Source organism: Haliotis cracherodii, unplaced genomic scaffold (genome assembly GCF_022045235.1).
Source record: "Haliotis cracherodii isolate W230 unplaced genomic scaffold, xgHalCrac1.p SCAF_9, whole genome shotgun sequence".
Classification (NCBI taxonomy): Eukaryota; Metazoa; Mollusca; class Gastropoda; order Lepetellida; family Haliotidae; genus Haliotis; species Haliotis cracherodii.
Window position 1 is genome coordinate 23,184,840 of NW_027266343.1, and position 23,646 is coordinate 23,208,485.

The window sequence follows — 23,646 nt, forward strand, 5'->3', positions numbered from 1 at the left end:
TAGTTAAACTGAAAGCTAATGAAGAATTGAATTGCTTTGTGTATATTTTCCCACCTACCGACTGGTATTTTCATGTAAAAAATATGTTAAGCAAGTTTAAAAAAAGTGTGGCCCTACAGTAGAGACTTTTCTAAATGGAGCAGTTAAAAAATGTCATAAAGTGCATGCTTAATATTGATAAATGAGATGGGTGTTTGTTCATTGTATTTCAGATTTGGACAATGCCACTACTCACTTGAGCTCAGTGTTAGACCAAATTCAGTATTTGAATGGCAGTGCAACACAACTGAAGACCGATCTTGCAGCAGTGAAAAGCCAAATAGACACAGCCTGTAGTGGTGGACCCTGTACTGGTGCTCCAGATACATCTGGCCTTAGGATGGGTTTTGACGAGAGTCAGGTAAGGCTAATGTTTAGCTCATCTGGCTTATTTTGTCACATGTCATCTGTTGCGTCGTCTATGTACTTTGTGGATGTTTGTTTGGGGGGTATTTTGGATATGGCTGCTAGGTAACCATCTTTGATTTTGAGATTAAATATCTGTTTCTCAAAATGATAATGAGGCAACATGATCCTGAAACTTTGTCTGATGGTCATCTTGTGTTGTACGAAATTTTACATTTATTTTATCTCTCACTATGCATTCGATCCTAAGTGGAAATGTGTTTGAAATTCCAGCTTCTGAAGTTAATTCGGCCGTACATTCCTCACATTGCCATGGTCACCTCTCAGATCCAGATCCCAACATGCTCAGATCATGTGTCTATCCCAGCCAACTCATTTCTCTTTCAAATCGCCACACAGTGGTGACATTGAAATCCATTTTTGTCTTTTTCAATGCAAATTGTTCTTCTTTTTCATCTTCTTGCCTGCATCGTCTATACCATGAGCCATGCGTTTTTTTCTTTGAGTGCTAACCTCAGTTTATTGGCCAGATCTTCACTTATATCCTTTTTTTGGTTAGTTTGTTTCTTCATCATGGACAAGCAGCCCTGATGGCGACCAGTATGTATGATGTGCCGACGTGTCTTTTCTCCTTCAGACCCTCACTCCAAGTGTTTGGATCGTTGTAGAATGTGCAGTATTTAAGAGCGCTGTCAGCTCACTGTCGGGACTGTGTATCAGATTGTTTATCCAACATTACAGAAAATACGACAAAGTCCAAGAAGACACCTGACAAGGAAGCTAGATCATCGGACCGATTCTCCTTGCCAGAGGGCCAGGATACTATGTATGAACCCTACCAGTTCTATATTTTCTCTGGTTGAGGATGGAGTTTCCGAACCCTTTCTCAATGAAGACACCTTGAGCGTCTGCACAAACCTACCATCGAAGTCAACTCTACCCATGACAGCTCTCAGACTCGGACGTTTGCTAAGTTGAGACCAACCTTATTACGTCATCTTAACTTCACGAGAACTCCCGGCTGCATCAAATCCTACCGAGGACCGTACTCTTGCTTCGTCATTCTCTATTATTGTTATGGAGCTTGTAATCCCAGAGAGTACACACACGATTGGTACCTTGCCCGATCTCACATGTTCTTTCTGTTGATCGAGATCTCCCATTCGACGCTCTTCTAAGGATCGATCTTCACAGGACCACCATACGCTGTCGTCTGACGACTTGTCTGACCAATGTTTGCGGACTTCCCGCACTCGAAAGGTATCGGAAGAGGGTTGTCATTCGTCATATGAGGATTGACACACAACAACTTGTCGATCAAATAATCATCTAGCATCTACAGTCACCTCAATCTTTCCGGAACAACCATCGTAGGATCAGCACCCCCAGATTGGGATCGGCAGTCAGAGGTTTGCCAAATTTGGGCCCGAAGAACCTTTCACTCTTGGCACAAAACATTGAGACCACTCACAGGATCATCAACCATCAAAGGTTTGTCGAATCTCGGAGATTTGACAGTCTTCAGATCGAACACCTTCAGGGGATCATCCTGCACCTGAACCTCGTCGAAACTCTGAGGTTGGACGAACATCACTGAACCTCTTCGGGAACACATACATGGAATGATACTGTAAATCTGGAAATTAATGCGTCTCCAAATTAATACCCCTAACCAAAAATGTGACTCAATATCAATGCGACTCCTCCAACCCCATCCCCAGTGGAATGATACGCATATTCTTACCTTAATCCAATCAACAATAAACAGGGTTTTCCTTTAAACAACACACAGTTTACCGGGTATATGTTTATTCTGTAGACTGGCATTAAGGAAGTTCAAAGGCAATAAAATAATTGAACCAACGACAGTTCACTGATTGCTATGCGGAGAACGTGTCAAGAAGCTTGACACAAGTGGGTAGAACTTGTGACCCCAGCAGTAATACCTCACCGGATGCCCATTGTGTAGATCCTATCCTAAGAATCACATTGTTATATACTTGTTACAAATGCTGCTCAATAAACCGTGTTTGTGTTTATTTTCAAGTTGGTATTTCCACTATCCAAAGTGTGCAGTGATCCCGTCTTATTGATAGTCATTTTGGAGACATAAATACGAAGTTAATTAATGTGAGAAAAGAACACTTGCATTTATTGCATTTATTTCAAGCTCGCATTAATTTCAAAATTTAAGTAAACAGACCTCTAAGGATGGACATACTTAGGTTCGTTGAACCTCCAAGGATCAGGAGGGCGGTCATGTAGCCTAGTGGTTAAAGCGTTTGCTCGTCATGCCGAAGACCCAGGTTCGATTCCCCACATGGGTACATGTGTGTGAAGCCCATTTCTGGTGTCCCCCACCGTGATATTGCTGGAATATTGCTAAAAGCGGCGTTAAACCATACTCACTCACTCACTCCAAGGATCAGGGATGTTCGATAGACTGATTCTCTCCTAAGACTCGACGAACCCCTATGGATTGAATTTGTCCTGTGGATCGTTACTCATCTTATGACAGATGATCAAGGAATCGTTCACCTACTCATCATGTTTCACGTAGAGACTATTCAGATTTGTCACGCTTGGGTTCAGAGGATGAACGCTACATTGATTCTCTTGGACATACATCCTATATGACTTCTTCTTCTACTCATCTAGATATCTGATTTTCACCAACGTTCGGATTATCCTTGGATTCCAACTTCAATCAACACTTATGCAAATAAATGAGAACGTTACCCACATTATGGAGATTCTTTTCCTTCATGGCATGGATACGACCAAACTTTTCGGCCAAGTCATTTTTCCTCTTCGCGCCAAGATGTTTCTCCCCATCAACTTTGGGATAAACCACACCTGTTGCCTACTTTTAGAAGATGTCCTACGCCTAAAGATAGGCATCATTCAACGTCGGCTATTAATTGTTTGGGTTCACCCCCTCCACCCTGATTCGATGACCTCCTGCTGTGACTGAACCATAGGTCCCGACAACATCAAAGGCTCTACCCCAAGTTATCCTATGTCGTTAAATCCTGGTAATCTTCCTGCCATCCCAGCACAACAGATCAGCTCTTTGTTACAAGCGAGAACAGTGGAATACCTCCTCAGTCAACAATCAAACTACCGACCTCGGTATCTCATTCCACGTAGACAGCTGCTACATCTTCTTTAGTGGATCCAACACCAGAAATAGTCACCGGATCACTATACCTCCCCGGCTTCATCCTCGGGGAGTTTTGACATAGCCAACCCAGTTACCCTTCTCATCCGGTTTGCAGATAAACTGCATCTTACCAAAAGAGTCTCGACAGAGGACACCCATTCTTTTTTTGTTTCCACTTCTGCCTCTTTTCCTAACATCACACTTCCTCCTAGGCAAGTCTTACAGGACATGGCCACCAACTCAGATAAAGCCTTTGATTCTTTTCACCGACTACGTGTTCCTATCCAGTCTCCAGGCTTTGTTTTGGCTGATGCAAGTACTCATGAATGAGCAACAGTTGCTCCTGAGTTGGACGGTGACATTGCAATTTCAGGTCCTAAGCATCTCTTTCCTTGCTCTTCGGTGAACGATAGGGATCTCATGCACCTCGACACTAGAGTTTGGAGGACACTTGATTTCCACCATTCTGTTGGCGACAGAAGAGCTCTCGTCTGGCCTTGGTTCATGCCTCTGTCATAGCGACTGATTTACAACACCCATTGTCTGAAGAACATTAAATTGCAAAGGCTCATTACCCTGGAGCCAAGACATCTATATGCCTTGAAACACCTCATTGCTGTTATTTATAAGATGCTCATCCTAATTGTTAATCCCCATTTTTGTGTACATCGACCGTCTGCCATCCTGAACAAGATGTGCAAGTATGTCACTGATGAATTACTGTTTATATATATATTTATATTTATTACTTACTAAAAATGTCAGGTGACCTTGGCTATATAACCCTTGGTCCAGAGAGAGGGAAGGAGAACAGAAAGGTCTTACCCTTAGCCTAGCTAGGGTTAGGCTGGGGGCTCTGGGGCACCTAGACAACAACCACTACCACTATGGGCTGACCTGGCACAAAGTGTCTTTTGTATGTATATATCTACATGTATAAAGTAAAACTGTATATACCGCAAGCCATCATCTCCAAGTTGTCACTTCCTACTGAGAACCGTACGTCGGCTCCTTGCATATACGAGTATGCAAATTATTCATTAATCAATGTCAGACCAACGCGTTGTTACGTCTTCCCCAGGAGAATCGTATATCACAAGTGCCGTAACCCTCATTCAATACAAGACAACAGATGTCTTAGATCTCTTGGCTCACCGTGCAGGTTCAATCATCACTCTTCGCGGACATGGTGTTTTGCAACATTGTTCTGGGATGACCAATTTAATAACCGGTTATATCAACAACCATTGTCTACAGCTTCGGAGGCCTCCGGGAGGTTGCACATAAAGTCGAGAGGGACACTTCTTTTCAAGTCACTGTTGTCTAACTCGTCTCCAGCAGAACAGAGAAAAGATCGAAATGACCGAAATGACCGACCTTCACTCCCTTTCATCCTTATCCCAAAGGCATTCTGAGTTATCATCTGCTCCCCTCGTGGCTGCGGTCGAGGACGCCAAAGTCAATGAGGAGGTAAATTGAACAGACGTAATGTCTCCTTCTTAGGACCCACTTGCTCTCCGAAGTCGGGAGACACAACCTCGAAATGACATCTAGACATCCAAGTGACTGGATTCTTCTGCCTCCAGGCAGATCTACAAGACATGTATTTACACGTGCCAATACTTCCAGAGCACCGCCCTTTACTTCGGTTCATGTTCCTAGACCAATGGCGTGTGCTCCCATTTGGCTATTTAGTTGCCTCACAAGACCCATTGTCAAGTTCCTACACATTTGAGGTATCACCAAATCATACATAGACAACTGCATTCAAGCCAATAAAGATTCAAACACTCTTCACTCTTTCCCCAACACCTCGTTTTCACACGACAATCATCAACACCAAAAATTCAGAAATGATTGCTACACAGAATCTTCAGTTCATAGGAGCCCTCTTCTACACACACTGTGGCAAGACATTCAGGATCGTTGGGAGAAAAGTCAACGCCTCATTCCATTGGCACTCAAACAGCCAATTCCTATGCGTCAATCGCAACAACTTATCGGGCTCCTGATGTCAGCATGAGAGCCATGAGAGGTCAACTTCATTCATTGCTTTTGCAAACCATACCTTCAGGACAATGATTGTCAGGTTCTATTCCCTCTACTGAACCACTTACATCCACATCTCCAATGGTGGCTAGTTCCATTGAATTTCTGCGAAGGAGTCTTCTTGCGGTCGTTCAGCCAGACCCTTCATCCCGTAGGTTATGGAGCTCATTGTCAGGAACTTCAAGTGGCAAGGCGGTGGCCAACACGAAGTTAGTTCCCAAGGCTCATCCAACACACAGAAGATTTTACCATCTACTTCTTCAACCTCACTCTGAGTTGCTCCATCCATCGCCAGGAATTTTCAATCTGTGCATCCGGCGCATATATAGCCAAGGGTTACGCTACATGAGTGGCCAAGACAATCGCTGATACTCACAGATCATCAACAAAAGCACTTTACGATTATAAATGGAAGGCTTTTGAGGCTTACTGTCATTTGCATGACATTTTACTCCTGCTATGGCCTCTCTGCAGAAAATTGCTGAATACCTTCATCATCTCCAATTGTCTCATAAGCTCAAGGTTTCCACCTGGGCTTCGTACCTGCATGCAATCAATTCCGTCTTTGCGACTACATCGGCGCAAAGATTTCTACAGTTGCTGAACTGTGATTGTTAATCAGGTCTAACAAGTTTGTGTGCCAGTCAGACCTGGGATCTTAACATCACATCGCTGTGTCCGGTACATGCCCTTCGCACCTACCTGGATGTGGTGAAACCTCTTCGACGATTACGGAAGAGACTATTCATTGGCTTTCCACAACAGCTGTTACGGAAGTATCACACACTACGATCTTGTTTTGGATTCGTTTGGTCATTCTTCGAGATTCTACTTTCGGTGGTCTACCTGCTCCAGTCGCATCCAACCCTTCCAAGACCTGCACTGTTGACTCTACTTTGGCTCTTTTCAGTATTTGCTCCTTGACTTCAGTTTTCGAGGGATTGATCAGAAGTCAAATATGAATACAAGTGACCATATTGGAAAATACGAAAAGTCATTCATCATGATGAGTTGTCAATATCTTCTCCCCAAAAACCTAAAATACGTTGGATCAATGAAGCTGAAACTTGCATGCTTCTTCCCACAATATAGCTGCTACAGAAGCCATAAGGAAAAAGCTATTTATTGGCCATTACACAGTGATGTTTGTTCAATACTGTAAATCGTAAAATTAATGCGTCTCCAAAAGAATACGACCACTGGTCCCTAGCCAAAAATGCGACTCAATATGAATGCGACACCCCCCTCCTCTCAAGCATCAGTGGATTTATATCTAAAGAAAACGTTATCTGTCATGTTTACAGGAAAATTCTCACAGAATCCAACCTTACATTTATCCAATCACACAATAAATAGCACCGCTTATTCGGGCGAAGTAGAGTACTTCCGCAAAACAGTACATGCCCGCTGGCTTGTGTCGACCTTTGACACAGTCCCAAAGAACAAAGACACTGTGTTGCGTGGCCGGCGTCTGTCTGGACATGCAGGTGTGATTAGAGATGACATAAGTGAGTAGAACTCTTGTCTTGACCCAAGCAGTGACAATTCACAGGATGTGATTAGTGTTTGAATGACATTGTTTATATACTTGTTACAAGTGCTGCTTAATAAACAGTGATGTGGAATACAAAGTTTGTCGTTTTCAGCGTATGTCTAAGTTTGTATTTCTGCTGTCCAAAATGTCTTATTGTTGATGGAATTTGTTGCATGTGTAGTTATTAGTGGGATTCAACGTATGTGTTTAGTTTTGTTAAACATTTTACATTTTTACCTTGATTTGATCTATGCACTTCAGCTTTTCTGTAATGGGAAACTTTTTATGGCCCTTACTCAGACATTTTTTTTAAAATGTCATGGAATTTTGAACTTGTGTAGTTATGGGGCTCAACACATGTTCTGTTTCCCTGATAGATTACACCTTTGACATTTATTGGCACTTCCTCTCAATGTAAACATCCTCTCCTTTGGAAAATATTAAACCAATGGAACAAATACTTCACACTAAACTTAATCTACACCATTGCTGAGACCTGAATTCGTTCAAGATGTTCTAATCTGATTTTCAACATGGCTGCTATAGTAGCCACATTGAAGAGTCTATGTTCATTGCTCTGACAAAATGTTATGGAATTGGTGCCTTTTCAGTTAATAGTGGGATTCAATACATACAGTAAAACATGTGTATTATAACTGTTATATAGATAACTGTTTCAAAAGTCCCAACTACTGTACTATAATTATGGTATCATGAAATAATCATGTGTTGAACGAATTATCGGCTAAAGCAAACTGATTTTTCACCCGAAAAAGACATAAAAATCAATATATTCTTTTGTGAGTAAAAACCTCAATTAGTGTCAGGGAACATGTCATAATCCTAATATCACTACTGAACAAAGACAGATGAATCTTCAGTGTTGGTCAGACATCCTGAAACTGCTCTGCAACTGTATCAGTTTCATTATTACTGTTGTTTATTTTTATGACTTAATCTGTATCAGATGGCCTTGGACATAAAAGAGTTGGTCCAGAGATTAAAACATATGAAGTCCTACCCTTAACCAACCTAGGGTTAGGCCAGGTACTGCGGAGCACCACAAGCCACCCAGTAGTATAGGTAATTCTGCCGCAACCCCCACTTGAGCCAGATTTATATACCTATACTGCTACTACAGATGGAATTTTTTATGTCAAAACGATAATGCGATTCAATGATCGTCATGATTCGTATTAAAAGAATCATCAATATTAATTAAAAATGAATAAAATTTACTATAGCCCACGAGGATATTGGAAAGGTATAGGAGCAATACAAAATTAGCCACTACGGCTAAGGTATCTAAAGATGTGGCCAAGGATTGGCTAAAGAAACAAGCGATGTGGCAAATATACTTACCAGCACCACGTTATATCCCGAGGAAGAAGTTTGATATTTGATATTGATAAATACGCTTTAACCGTAGTGGATGTGGCTAGTCGCTACAAGGAGGTTGAACCATTAACCTCAAGAGATTCAACAGAAGTAACTAATGCACTGAGTTGCATATATATATAAACGCGGACCACTAAAATGGCCTAAATTATTTCAAGTAAATCCTGGTCTCGAGTTTATGGGATCAGTAACTAAACTGTTAACAAAGCACGATGTCGAAATCAGCTAAGGTGAAAAAGAGGCCCACCGTAGTCAAGCTATTGTTGAAAGATTTAACCAGACATTAGCTGAACGTTTGTTTGGATATCAGTATGGGATTGAAATGAAATCAGAACGATTAAGATCAACCGAATGGGTGACACGATTATCAGCTGTTGTATCAGCGCTGAATAATGAAGTAACGAGATTAATCGGGAAGAAACCATCCGATGCGATTAAAATGAAATCTTTGACTTCGGAATCTTCAGCACCAAGGAGAGGCAAAGAACAAAAACTTCCGGATAGAGTAAGCGTAAGATATTTATACCAGCCCGGTGAACTCAAAAGGAGGCCAACGTCGCGCAACAGATCCGATTTGGTCCCTTAAGATATATAACATTAGTCGGTTGGTTATGAAAGAAGGAGAGCCTATTCTTTATTATCTTAAAGATGAACCAGGCAGGGCATTTGTACGAGAAGAGTTGCTCATAGTTCCTAACGATACAGTATTACCACCATAACCATAAGCATAAGTAGTTTTACCATCCGTATCAATCCATCTCTTTGTATCTAAGGGGGATAATGATGTCTTGTTCATTCTTAATCCATATATCCTGTGATTGACACTTCTTAATGTGTTCATCTCGTGTTTGAATGTTCTACCATTGAATAATGCTTCTTTATACTGTTCGTGTTTGATATGCTTTTTTACCACATACTTCTTAACACCCTTAGCTTTTCTTATCTCTCCATTATCAGACTTCTTTATAGAATACATCTTAGGTCTTAATCCGACATACTCCGCAGTAGGGGTGCCAGCGCATTCATCCTCACCTAACAGCTTTTTATTTACTACGCTGTGCAGTGCATTATCTTTTGGGTAATCGCTCGTGTCGTACATATCTATTTTTTCTGCCATATCTTTATACACATCCTCGGTTTGTATTTCCATCAACAAAGAATCTGTATCGGTATATAACACCTCACATCTATCGCCGTATTGCTTCTTAAGTTCATTGTAATAAAAGTCATACATTAAGTGTTTTGACAATTCAAGAATATTCATACCAACGTACACCGGTCTGTTGAATTTTATATTACTTTCTGCTTATGTAGTGCGGCTAAGTCGTTATCAAATATCTTGCTTCTGTTAAAAGCCGGACTGGCTATAAGTTTCCTGAGTCTTTCTTCCTCATTAGACCTGACTAATTTAACATCAACACGCTTCCTTAGATTCTCCATAGTTTTACCAAATACTGAGTTATTCATGAGCTTATATAGGTTCTTTTCGAAATCGCTGGTAGCCATCTGTCTTAAATCTGTGTTCAGCCTTATATAGGGCTCAATCCAAGGGCTTTGATCAAACTTTAGAACTCTGTGTATTTTCTTTAGTTTCATACCTAACGATAGATATAACTGGAGATTTCTGTAATGAACTATATATTTTGTCTTATCCATCAAATTTGGTACGTTAGCTCACCTAGTATTACCCATCAAGGAGTGTTGATATTCCGACATCCAATCTTTATTAACCATTAATCTTTCGGGAGCTAGCGGATAACTGTTATGGTCTTTATGTTACTCTGTTACCAAGTCAACTTCCAGTATGTACCCTTTATTCACATCAACCTTGTAAATATCATTCACATTGACCCACTCAAAACCACCCATGGGTAAAGGTTGACTCAAAGCCAATCCATACAAATTGTTGGCGTCGAGATATGATATGTGGGTATCGGGTTTACTCGGATCATATCCTTTCACTAATTTATTATTAGCCTTAGAATATCTTTTAGCCGCCATTGATATACACCCTCTTAATCCTTTCTCAATAAACAAGTTCATACCATAATCGGTGAGTAATTTTAGTTCTACACCGGTCTTCTTCAACAATGCATCCCACGATAGATCGGGACTGGAATAGTACCATGTCGGGTCCAAGCCATATTGTTTTAAACATGTCTTTCTAAATATCTCAAATATATCGGCGAGTAACAGTACATCGGTTTTTCAAGTGCAGACCATGATAATCACCTAAATTCTTACAACCTTATTTATCCCAGACCATCAGAGCGTGTTCGTGATCGGCATCGTTTTTTTTAGATTCTGTTAAGTTACTATAGAATGATTCAAGGGGTGGTAATTTAGTTTCATCAAATCTAGACCAATCATCCATATATTCGTAAAGATATACACCTTTTCTCAACAACAAATGATGAGTTAACCGATCAGTATATTGATTTGTTATTGCAAAGTCATCGGGATTGTTCGCATTAGCTAAATTGTCCAGGGAAGATAACAGAAACTGTACGGAGTCTATGAATCTAAGCCCATTACTTTGCTTTATTATGTTGAAACACCGAAGGCCGGTTATCCGGCCAAGAAGCATCGAGTCCCCAGACACCGCAGGCCGATTATCCGTCCAAGCCGTAGTCACGTCAAAATAGTTCTATATTTTTATGGACCTACCTGTAATATCATTCATTTATTAAATCTATCACATTTCACAATGTCTGAAATACATATTCCATTTCAATTTAACATTTTTTATCGTTAAATTAAAAAATTATTCACTATTTCCCGCGATGATATTGAAAATAAAATTCTCGGACACACATTTCGACAACGAGTCCACATCGAACACGTCAAAGAGGAAAATAAAGACGTTTTAAACAAATCTTTAAATATATTATACAAAGTAATATATAAAATCAACAAAAATATATCTAAAAGTAATCAAACTTACATCTAAGTTATTATTTCCATCTTTTCGTGCGATCGCGTGTAATGTAAGTCAAATGACATCTCGGCTTTCGTCGCCTTGAATTGTCGGCTTGGACACGATGTTTAATGCAAAAATATATGCATGAAAAATCTTTGTCACAGCTCGTAACCTAGCAAGATACATTCACGTATTCCATATTTTTAATATATATTGTGATTACCTGCTCAAAACGTTCAGAATAACACGATTTAACAAAATTCTTTCGCAAACTTCTGTAATTTATCGAACACGAGCTTGGTATCACAGCTGTAATTTGATTGGCTGCCTTAGGTCAAGTGCTCAAAATTGACCAATCACGAAACTTGTAGCAGATTTCAGCAAGAAAGCGTCATTAGAAACCAATTTTAATCCAATGAAATCGCTTGTTATAACTACGGAAAAAAACCAGTCGATGTTACGAGCGTGTAGATGAAGGAATAAGTTTTCCAGCGATGTGTCGTATGCCATTCTTCGACGAACGTGTTATTCATACAAAACCTCGAAAACGGGGGTATTTCTTCATTTTACTGAGCGGACAGTCGTCGTTATCGGAAAATGGGTGATGACAGAAACTATTTATAATTCTTTTTAAAATGATTTTCCACTAACGCAAACAATGAAAATTAAACAGAAATAGGTACGTGAATATTATAAAATCATATATTTGCCGAAAATCGTCAAGTTTTCGCTAACAAAGTGTTAGCGTACATTTTTTATTTACAACGAATTTAATTAAGTTGTAGATGCATCATTTTAAATAATATGAAAAACATAACTTTCATATTTATAAACCATAGGATCAGACCTTTCAAATGGTGTATAACATGTAGTAGCAAGTATATTTTACAAGAAGGTATTTTCTTTGATAAATGTTGGCTTCATCTATCACACAAGAGTCTCTGGGAACTCGGTGTCCCAGCAGTAAACACTTCTGGTTGACTGGTGTTGAAAGAGTTAAATGATCTAATTCCTCGTTAATTTTGCTAGATACGATGGGCTTAACATCATTAACATCCATGTTGTAATTAATATCTTCCTTCCAACCTCTTAGATATTTACCAACGCCGGCTGTGGGTACAAATCTTAACTCATCAACTGATTGATTTTTATTATCGCCTACTGATTTATTATTATCTAGTAAATCAATCAATTCAGCTTTTCTCATTCGAGAATAACCTCTAAGCCCACTTTTTTGTTGCTTGAGCTTTGAGTTCTATAACAGTCTGAGGTTTGTTGTATTCTAAACCGAGTAAATCAATCAATTCAGCTTTTCTCATTCCAGAATAACCATGTAGACCACGTTGTTTTGCCAAAGCCTTCAACTCTCTGACAAAAACCATTGTGATTTAATCGTATATACAAAATGAGTCAAATGTCTAAATGGTTATATTTCCATATCTAAATACGTAATCTCCCCAACCTATTCCTCTCGTTGATGTAATATCTCTTCCTGGCGTAAATAATCTGCTTCCTAACCCTATCAGCACCGTGACTCTTACATAAACAGTAGCTACCTTTGACCCCAATCCCACATACAGAACAAACGTAATTTTTATTTCCTTGCCTGATGTAATAAGAATGGTTACCTCAATATATACCAACGCATGGTTTCTGACATTGAATTGGCTCTCCCATGAGTTTATATCTGCACAGATTCATGGTTATACACCTGTCATTTCATTTGTCTAAAAGGCAAATCACATCTCCACTGGTGAGTCATAGCTGTCATCGCTATTTATAGATTAGCAGTCAGGGTTAATAGTTGATACGCAATAGATCATGGCTTATGCGTAGTAATTGTCAAGCTGAAAATTGCAACTACTGATAACCCAAACATTATAAACACTATCTCGTGGTCTTTCTGAGCCTCTGACGGTGTATAAAACTGACTTATTGTTGGCCTCGGTATTGGGTCAAGTTTCTTTCCATAAACAAGGAAGTATTCGTGCATGGCAGATTCAACATCCTTAAATGTTTGAATTGAATGCCCCTTACGCAGTTCATCATTAATAAAATCTTATCGCTAATATCCTATTTCGGGCCCATTGTGACTGGGCTGTTTCGAGTTGTTCTAATGCTTTATTATGTCTTTTCTGCTCCTCTCCTCTCATACTAGAAAATAAAAAAATTACTCCCCGAAAAAAAGCTAGAGCATTAACAATACCTCCATCGACCATCATCGCAATTGATGCCATGCTATGTTTATAAAATATTCAAATGTTTAATTACTTCATTATGTCTTCTGGGATAAGCCCTTGTTTGATGAGCATATCTTTTGTTGCCATTGCCAATCCAATATCAAGAATCATCATACCAATATCATAACCATTTAAATCTAGCTTGGGTGGTGTGGCTTTAGTAATCATTTTAGCTATACGGGCATAGCCAATGGCCAAGCCGCTGACCACCGCTGAATGATACGTTGCGTTCACCAACATTTTACTGTCTGTAACTGGAGTAGTCATGCTTTTATAACATTACATGAGGGCTCAACTCTAATTGAACAATCGCTTGTTGTGATTGTGCAGCTATAGCAACAACCCCTAGTACATAGGGAGCCCAAGTTTTAATCGGACTATGTCCAATATTGTGTATTAGTTTTGCCTTCCTCGCTAGCGCACCCTTCCTACCTGCTGCGACTTTTTGAGGAATCTTAGTCACTTATTGTTGTGGTTGTGCAATCGGGGCTTGTGGTGCAATCGCTTATGTTTCCTCGTTCACTTGTGGTGTTTTCACAATCGCTTGTTGTGCAATCAGGGTTTGTATCTGTCTCCATTATTAGTAAGTGGGCACGTATGTTTAAATTGACAATACCCAGCCGTTATTAAAGCGGTGGTCACCGGCCCTAAGATCATTCCCTATCTATCATAAAAGTCACAGCTTACTGCGCTTATAGCCTGTTAGATGAATGGGTCTTTCTCGAGAGATTCGCATAAATACGGGCGATGTTCTACCAGGATAGGAAGAAATGTACTAGCTACGACTGTGTATAGTTGTAACATAACCGAACCTATTGTTTTAGTCATGGTAGCTCCCAGTCTAGACTCGTAATGTGCGTACAGTTTTTTAATTTCTTCATCGGTCATGTTATCAACTTATTCAGTGGTATAATTTTCCACCAAATATTGGAAACATTTTCCACCAGCTACCAAAGCCTCGAGTCTTTCTCTATGATTTATAAAGATTTATCTACATGTTGATCTGCATGTTAATCAGGTTCTTTGAGCATTTGTTCAATAAGTTCATCGCATTCCATAATGTAATACCGGAGGAGATATTTAAGTTTAACATAATAAAATATGACATATCCAATACAGCCCGAAATAATAAGCTGGTGTGAAAGAATGAGGATTTCAAACCACATTATTACATATTAACCGCTAATGTTCAATTTATCGTATTTTTGCTATATTTTTGCTATATTTTTGCTATATTTGCTATTTTTGCTATATTTTTGCTCAGCAATTCCTATATTTGCTAAAATTTGCTATAATTTTGCTTAGCAGTTGCTATAATTTTGCTCACCTTACTGAGTTTACAGTGCTTCGTTTTTGCTGACACTTTTCTGACTTTATCTCGCTCGAGCTTGGTATAAATAACATCATTTTCGCGTAGACAATAATCACGTACAAATATATGTTTAATTTACCAGCCGCTTCGAAGAGATTTGTTATCTGTATAGTAACACCCTCACTGGCATTTTCTATTCTCCGCCCACTGCCTTGTTGTTGGTCATCCTATGTGGTTCGCATGTCGAGCCATAGCGCATACTTCGTGGTAAGGAATTCAGCCAGCGATACATCCCCGAGAGACTTTCATGACGGCGTTAACTTCTGGGCTTTGTCTTATAGAAGGGAGTTTTTTAATCTCATCCCACTTTTGAAATGCTCGCATGCCTTGAGTATATACTGTATGTCCTCTATTAAACGCTGGCCTCTAATAGAAGCCGGGTCAGTTGTTCAGTGCAAAAAATAGATGCCAGGCCTCTAATAGACGACAGGTCGATCAATTGATACAATTAATGATGCCTTTTTGGGACCTAAATTTGTGGTCATAGTGAAATGGTGGTATTAATAGACTCCAATAGACGCCGGGTCAAAGGCTTGTCCAAAATAAATAGAAGCCTGGGCGTCTAACAGAGGAATACGGTAGTTGATTAGGCATACCCTCGATAGTCAATTCTACTTTTGTAATCTTGGGGTTGTAGAACTTCTCGGTATCTCTTGCAAATGCTTCAGAGGGGTCCTCAAACAACATCAAAATACCCTTCAACGATCTCCCTGGGACGTTTAGATTGATATTCTACGTCGTATCTCTTTTGTTCCTGGTGATCTTTCGTTGTTGAAGCACGCGATCGTACAAAATAGCTAAACTTCCGGTGTACTGGTTAGGAATTTGTCTTGCTAATTAGGATCTGTTATCATATCATACTCCAGTGAGATATTGTCAATAGAATAGCTACCATCTTCAGTAGCTTTGATTACTCTGCTGTAGTCATTAAAAGTGAGTTCGTATTCTAACCCATAGCCTAGGTATGCTTGATAAAAGGGCATGTGAATATCTAGTAATTCAAAGTCTAGCAAAATATAGAATCGGTTAACTAATGCATCAGCAACAGCCTTATCGGTATTATCACCACTATCAAGCATCCACACGCGTGTTCTGATTGCAAATATCTTGGTACTGTAAGTTATCCCGTTCTTTAGCCGTTCGCCAGAGATCCATGTAACAGAAGTATACATCACTGTCATCAATACTCAAAACCTCATTACCACTAATTTTAATCGCGATTTTCTTAACAATCGCACGACCTTTGTTCTGAACGAGCTCTCTGCTAGCGTCGGTAGAATTCAAACTAATTGTAAATGATAGGCGGGCATCGTGTGTGCCGAGATTAGGAAAGCGAATCAGAAGTGGTTGATTCTGATCAATGGTACTCATGTTATTAGTTATAGTTACAGACTGGCGAAATGCTTTGACCCCTAATGGATCCCGAAGTCTACGTTGTGGGTTTAACTTGTATCCGTAATGCGAAGACATTGTTATATTGAAATTATGTAACCTTATGTTTAATATAAAAATGGATGATTTTAGTCTGAGATAACTTTGATAACCCGAGTACAATCGAAGAGGGTACTGATGAAACCAGCTTTATGAATCTTAATGATGAACTTTTGAAACCAGCCGTTAATGATTATTACAATGCCTTAAAAGAAACTCCAATAGGTCGTGACTATTCAAAGTTTACGATAGATAGTAAAGTGAGTGAGTTAAAATTTTAAGTCACATTGGCAATATTGCAGCCATATCGTGACTATCAATAGTTAATAGGTAATCATAATACATATATTGAAACTTATATAAAAACCTGTCAACGAAGGACAGTAAAGTAACTAGACTTATCACAGAAAAAGATATGAAACTAGTACGGAATCATAAAAGAGAATAACCATAGCTCCAGGTAAGCTTTTGGTGTTGTCGGTATTTTACCCATGCATTTTAAAATCATTGGGTATCAGTAATTCTATCTGGGTATTCAAATTTCTGTTACCCACCAATTTTTACACATGTGGGTATTTAAGTTAAATATTTAAAAACACTATTCATCTAGTCCCTGCAAACTGGTGTCGTGTGGGTTCGAGAGCTTTATAGGGCTCAAAAATACCATGATACTTCCACAAGAAAGTGTGATGGCAAATGATCATGATGTAACTGTCATCGTGGAGTTTGGCAAGGTTGACGGAATGCCCGTTTATAATTTCAAAATAAGTTGCTGATTTGCTAATCGAATACACAGGGTTACTTCACAATATTTTGATGATACGCGCAAGTTTTATTTTTGTAGCGTATCTGTAATGTTTGTTGCATATTTGATACGCTTGGATTTATTTTACTGCGTATTTCTGCGTATTTTACTGAGATGCGCAGCTTATCTGGAGCTCTGATAGCAATATACATAACAATACAAGATAAAAACGGGCTAGAGATCGTCAGCAACAGGTAGACCACCATACTGGGGACCATTGCAGTACCTTTGCTACCTGCATGGACATCATCCCTTCAGCAACTGGCGATTGTATGCAAAGTTAGCCACAAGTAAAAATACTAATATTCTACGTTTAAAATAGTAGTAGGCAGAAATATTCTTTGAATGACATGGACTTACGATATCCTATCAGGGGGACAATCATTTTACACTACGTCAACCCCCTTTGAGGATACGGCCAGCAACAAACTCAGAAATAATTTCATTTTACCAATTTTATAAAGTCATTCATTTTATACAATAAATATTATCAAAATTTATTGAACAATTCTATCTCTTTTAAAAACCCAATAACTAAATGAGAATTAATATTATAAAAAAGATCCTTGAGAGATGATGATTTGAAATATTTATCCCTTGTGATGGCAAAATCAATACAGTCAAGCAGGACATGCTTGACCGTGATTCTCTCATCACAAGGAATACAAAATGGAGGATCTTCACCTTTCAACAAATATTCATGAGTATATCTACTATGGCCAATACGACATCATTTTAAAATGGCCTCTTCAAATCTGGACTGACAACCCAAGTAGGTGTAACCAATATTTGGTTTAATTTCATGTAATTTATTGATACCTACATGGGTGTCCCACTTCTTTTGCATCAGATCATGGATGTAAGATGTAATTATAGGTTTATAATCACTGTATGGGATAAGAAGTGGTGTCACAGATTTGGTGAGTGCTGTTTTAGCAGCAGCATCGTCCATTGTGTTACCAGTGATACCATAATGGCTTGGTAACCAACAAAAGACGATGTCGTACTGGCCAGTAGCAAGATCATTATGTAGTTCTTTAATTTCACGCAAAAGTAGATGTTCACAAGATATATTTTTAATTGTCTGAAGACAAGAAAGTGAATCAGAAAAGATAATGAACCGTTTATGTTTAGATTGAGTATTTATATATTTTAGAGCAGTTAATATTGCCTGTGATTCTGCTGAGAAAATGGAACTGTCATTTGGTAATCTAGATGATGTGGTTCTGTATCCAATGACAGTGGTGCTGGCAACAGCGTCACCATCCTTGGATCCATCTGTAAATATGGACTTGTAAGTATTAAAGTGTTCCTTAATTCATTATATTGTTGTTGATAAATTAGTTGATTTGTTTCAGATTTTTTTTAATTTGGTTAATGTGAGATCGACCTCTGGCCTTACCATTTGCCAAGGAGGTGAAGAAAACAGTTGAAAGGGAGCTATATCTTGCAGTTTAATATTAGCGGCAGACATGGCAGACTGGATTCTGATTCCAAGTGGTGGAACAAGAGACGATTTTTTATTATAAATATCTTGGTCAAGAGGATTAAAGACGCAATTAAAAGCTGGATTTCACTGATTAGAATATGATTTAGTGACATATTGTAAAGATAATTTCAGACGGCGTTGTTTAAGAGAAGGTTCATCTGCTTCTACATACAGACTGTGAATTGGAGACGTCCTAAAGGCTCCAAGGCAAAGCCTCAGGCCCTGATGATGGATAGTATCCAGTTTTTTAAAGTTACTTTTGCAGGCTCCACCATAGACGATGGAGCCATAATCAAGTTTTGAACGGATCAATGACCTGTGCAAGTGTAAGAGGGTTGTTTGATCCCCTCCACACTTAGAATTAGAAACTACTTTCAACACATTGAGCGCCTTCAGGCATTTGGCATTTAGGTAATTAATATGCGGAAGGAAAGTTAAATGACTAACAAAAATAAGTCCGAAGAACTTTGCCTCTTTTACAACTTTGATAAGGGTGCCATCTAAAAATAGTTCAGGGTCCTTATGCGCCTATATTTTCTGCAGAAATGTATACAGTTAGTTTTTGATTTGGAAAATTTAAACCCGTTTTCAAGGGACCATTTATGAATTTTATTGAGACAGATTTGTAACTGCCTCTCTATTGTATGCATATTTTTTCAACGACAAGAAACATTAAAATCATCCACGAAAAGTGATCCATCTACTGAATCACTTAAAACCTTTCAAAGACTATTTATTTTTATACTAAATAAAATGACAGATGATCAGATAATGATCAGACAGGGTAGAACCCACGCGGACCTGAAATTGTCTGTCAGTTAAGAACTTGGATATAAATTCAGGCAAACGGGCTCTCAATCCAAAATCATGTAAATCCTTTAAAATTCCGTGTTTCCACGTTGTGTCATATGCTTTTTCTAAATCAAAAAAGATAGACACTGTATGCTGGTTATTTACAATTGCATTTTTGACAAATGATTCTAACCATGCTAAATGGTCAACAGTACTTCGATTCTTTCGTGAATATATGTAATTAAATTATTTGATTCCAAGTACCATGTTAATCTATTGTTGACCATGCGTTCCATGGTTTTGCAAACGCAACTGGTCAATGAAATTGGTCTATAATTTGAGGGATCACTGTGATCCTGTCCAGGTTTCGGTATGGGTATAACTTACCTGATGTCCATACGAGGGGTGTTCATTAAAGATTTCCCCTGACCCACTTCCGATGGACCTAGTGGAATGAAACTTGGCATAGGTATTAGTCTTTCTCCACATAGGAACCACCAAGAGTTACACACTTCTCCCATCGTTTTATGCAACTATGGAGACCTCGCTTGTAAAAGCCCTCATTTTGCGTCTCAAACCAGGACTTGACTTCAGAAATCAGTGTTTCATCATCTGTGAAACGTTTTCCCTTCAAAAATGACTTCATGGTTGGAAAGAGGTGGAAGTGAGATGGTGCAAGGTCAGGAGAGTAAGGAGGATGTGGAAGGATTTCATAGCCACAGGACCGTGCTTCTGTCTGGGCAACATGAGAGTTGTGTACTGGAGCATTGTCTTGCAGGAGACGGACACCCTTGGTCAGCATGTCACGCCTCTTAAGCTTGATAGCGTCCCGCAATTTCCGCAGCAGTGAAGCATAATAAGCTCCTGTAATTGTGGTACCCTTTGCCAAGAAATCCATCATCACTACTCGGTGCTGTTCCCAAAACACCGTGAGCATGACCTTGCCTGCAGAGGGTTGGACACGTGCCTTCTTTGGGGGTGGTGACTCCACATGCTTCCATTGCATTGACTGAACTTTAGTCTCAGGATCCATGTTTCATCCTGTGTGATAAGTCTGTCAAAAAAGTTTGCCTGGTTTTTTGGGCACATGTCCAAAAGATCCTTTGAGCAATTGACTCAGTCCTGCTTTTGGAAAGGTGTGAGCAACCTGGGAATCCATCGTGCAGACACCTTATGCATGTTCAAATTGTCATGGATGATTTTTTCCACAGACCCTACACTGATCTTGACATCTTGTGCAAACTGGCGAACAGTTATACGTCAAGCCAAAATGGCGGTCTCCACGTGATGGATAGTGTCCTCATCAATGGCTGAATGGGGGTGACCAGGAATGGCAGCTGTTTCCACAGATGTCCGACCACACTTGAACTGGCGATGCCAGTGTTTAACAACGTCATATGATGGGGCATCTTCCCCAAAAGTTGCTTTCATTTCATCGAAATTTTCTTTTTGTGTGCGACCTTTCAAATATAAAAACCTAATCACTGCTCGGTATTCTACTGGCTCCATTGTCACACCCTACTCGATCATAACACCTGTAGATTAATAGTTCGGTGCTGCAAATTCAAATATAACCCATAGATACATGTATCATTACACATGTGAAATTTCAACCAAATATGATAACCCTAAGTGGTTAAGGGGAAATCTTTAATGAACACCCCTCGTATATCATCAAAAGTTAACAAAAGGGTTTCCAAACACATTTCTGGTAAGTGCTTCAGGAGTTGATAGTGTACATTATCTGCTCCTGTAACAGTATCATGAGCTTGTCCAAGAGCTGTATGAAGTTCATGGATCGAAAATAATTCATTATAATCTTCCCCATTATCTGATTTAAAATTTATAGTTTTCTTTTCCTGCTGTTTTTTAAATTTTTGGAATTGAGGGACATAATTTGAGGAAGAAGAATGTTTTGCTGACGTTTCACTGAGTTTATTTGTAATATCAAATTTATTACTTAATAGGTCATCCCCATTCTTAAGAATGCGGATGCTACATTTAGAACCCTTACCTTTAATTTTCTGTATCATGTTCCATACCTTTGACATGGGCGTTCCTGAGTTTATTTTGGAAACATAATGTTGCCAAGATTGGCGTTTATTTTGTATAAACGTACGCCTGGCTTTAGCATTTAAGATTTTATATTTATTCAAATTATGGACCATGGGATGGCGATGGAAATAGTGTTCAGCCTTCGGATGTGTGGAATTGTAGAGGACTTAGGAATACATTCATCTGCTATTTTGTTTAATTCATCAGAAAATAATTGCACAGGATCAGTCGCGTCAATAAACAAATCAGGTTTTAATTTTTTGGATGCAAGAAATTCAAACAGAGGCCAGTTGTCCTTGGTGAAGTTCCATCTTGTTGAAAGAGGAACATCTGAAGGTAAGACAGGTTTTTAAATGGTTGGGAAATAATCACTGCCACAGAGGTCTTCGTGGACGGACCATTCAAATTTGTTTAATAAATCAGAATCTGTAACTACTAAATCCAGAGCATAGTAGGTACCTGTACCGGGATGTAGATATGACAATGTGTTTGAACAATCGTTATAGACACATAAGTCATTGTTGGAAATGAAATCTTCCAAAAGTTTCCCCTTATTATTAAGTTTGATGAGTGAGTCATGGTGGCTAAATTGGTGATCTCTCACGTGAATGTGAGGAAGAAGAACTCCTACCCCTACTGTCTGACGATGGAGTCACCTCCATGTCTAAAGCACTTAAGGAGTTGTTGAGAGACACTTCTGAAGAAGAAGAGTGCTGGGTGAAAGATTTCTATTTAACTTTTTTCTTTATTTTTTTGATAATGTTCGGTCCAGAACATCTGGTTCTTTAGGAGAAGTCTGAGACGTAGTCTGTGTCTCTGTCTGAACACTAATGGGTGGAGATGCGGATTGACTGTCAGATATTTTAATGTTAGTGAAAGACGCAGTTTCAACTGGTTGAAGAGAAGTGACCCATGTCAAATCGGTCTGACATTGAACAGATGATGAGGTTGTAATAGGCTTTGCCACAGCAGCAGAGTAATGCAGAGTTGAAGAAGATCTTGACTGATTGACAAGCTTCCTAGTATCTGCAAAAGATATGTTTTTTTCAAACTTCATTTTCAGAATTTGGGTTTTGGTCTGATAAATAGGGCAGGATTTGGAAGAGGCCATGTGTTGGCCATCACAGTTGGAGCACTTCAGGTCTAGACTACAGTCCGTATTCTCATGGTTGCCACCACAACGATGACAAACGATGGGGCGAGTACAAGTTTTGACAAACTTTTGACACTTGTATCATTGGAGCGGATTGGGGACATACACCTCCACTCCGATGTTGACATAACCAGCTTTAATCAAATTTGGAATCGATGGATGGTTAAAAGTGAACAGATATATGTTCGTTTGAACAATATTTGATTTTTCATCCTTTTGGGTGAAACACTTGACTTATTGAACTCTGATTTGAAGTTCTGAAACAATGTTGGCTTCTGACATATCCGACAGTGAATGTGTCCTGTCACGGACAATGCCACGACAAGAGTTCAGAGTCCGGTGAGCAGAAACAACGACCTTCACATTAGCAAACTGGGTAATTGATAATTAATTGATAGATTGCTGCTTTCTCACACATGCTACCAAAAGAGATCCACTGTGCACATGTGTCACGTTTTTTACATCCCCGCAATAGCCATGAACAGCTTTAGATATAGAGAAAGGGTTCAGTTTGATTGGTTCATGATCTGCAGCTTAAATCACAAGGAATCAAGCCCAGGAATCAACGTGTGTATCAGTCTCAGACGAACTTGTATCTAAATGTCTTCGTTTAGAACCAGAATGATTTTGAGCCATGATGAAAGAAAATGATTCAGCAGCCCTGCTCCCCACCCACCATGGAGTGTCAACAAGGACAGTGTGAAATTGCATCGGGTCTCAAGGATGCAAACACCAGGGATACAGGGCTGTTTTACGCCAGCGAATATAACACAAATAGCAATATTTGTATACCAAATTAAATGCCAGGCTGGTTCTGCCCATGACAAGAAAGCATTGGGT

At 39.2% G+C, this 23,646-nt stretch overlaps 1 protein-coding gene across 4 annotated transcripts in view; it reads left to right on the top strand.

Annotated features, from left to right (window-relative positions):
* Nucleotides 1–23,646, top strand: part of LOC139452190 (prominin-1-like) — a 508,194-nt gene that overhangs the window by 96,415 nt on the left and 388,133 nt on the right. For all 4 annotated transcript variants that reach the window (XR_011652352.1, XM_071233561.1, XM_071233559.1 and 1 more), the window contains one exon: nucleotides 213–400. Coding sequence is in view for 3 of the 4 variants with exons in the window: in XM_071233561.1 (XP_071089662.1) it covers nucleotides 213–400 (188 nt within the window). In the remaining variant the exon portion in view is untranslated. The remainder of the gene's footprint in view (nucleotides 1–212; nucleotides 401–23,646) is intronic.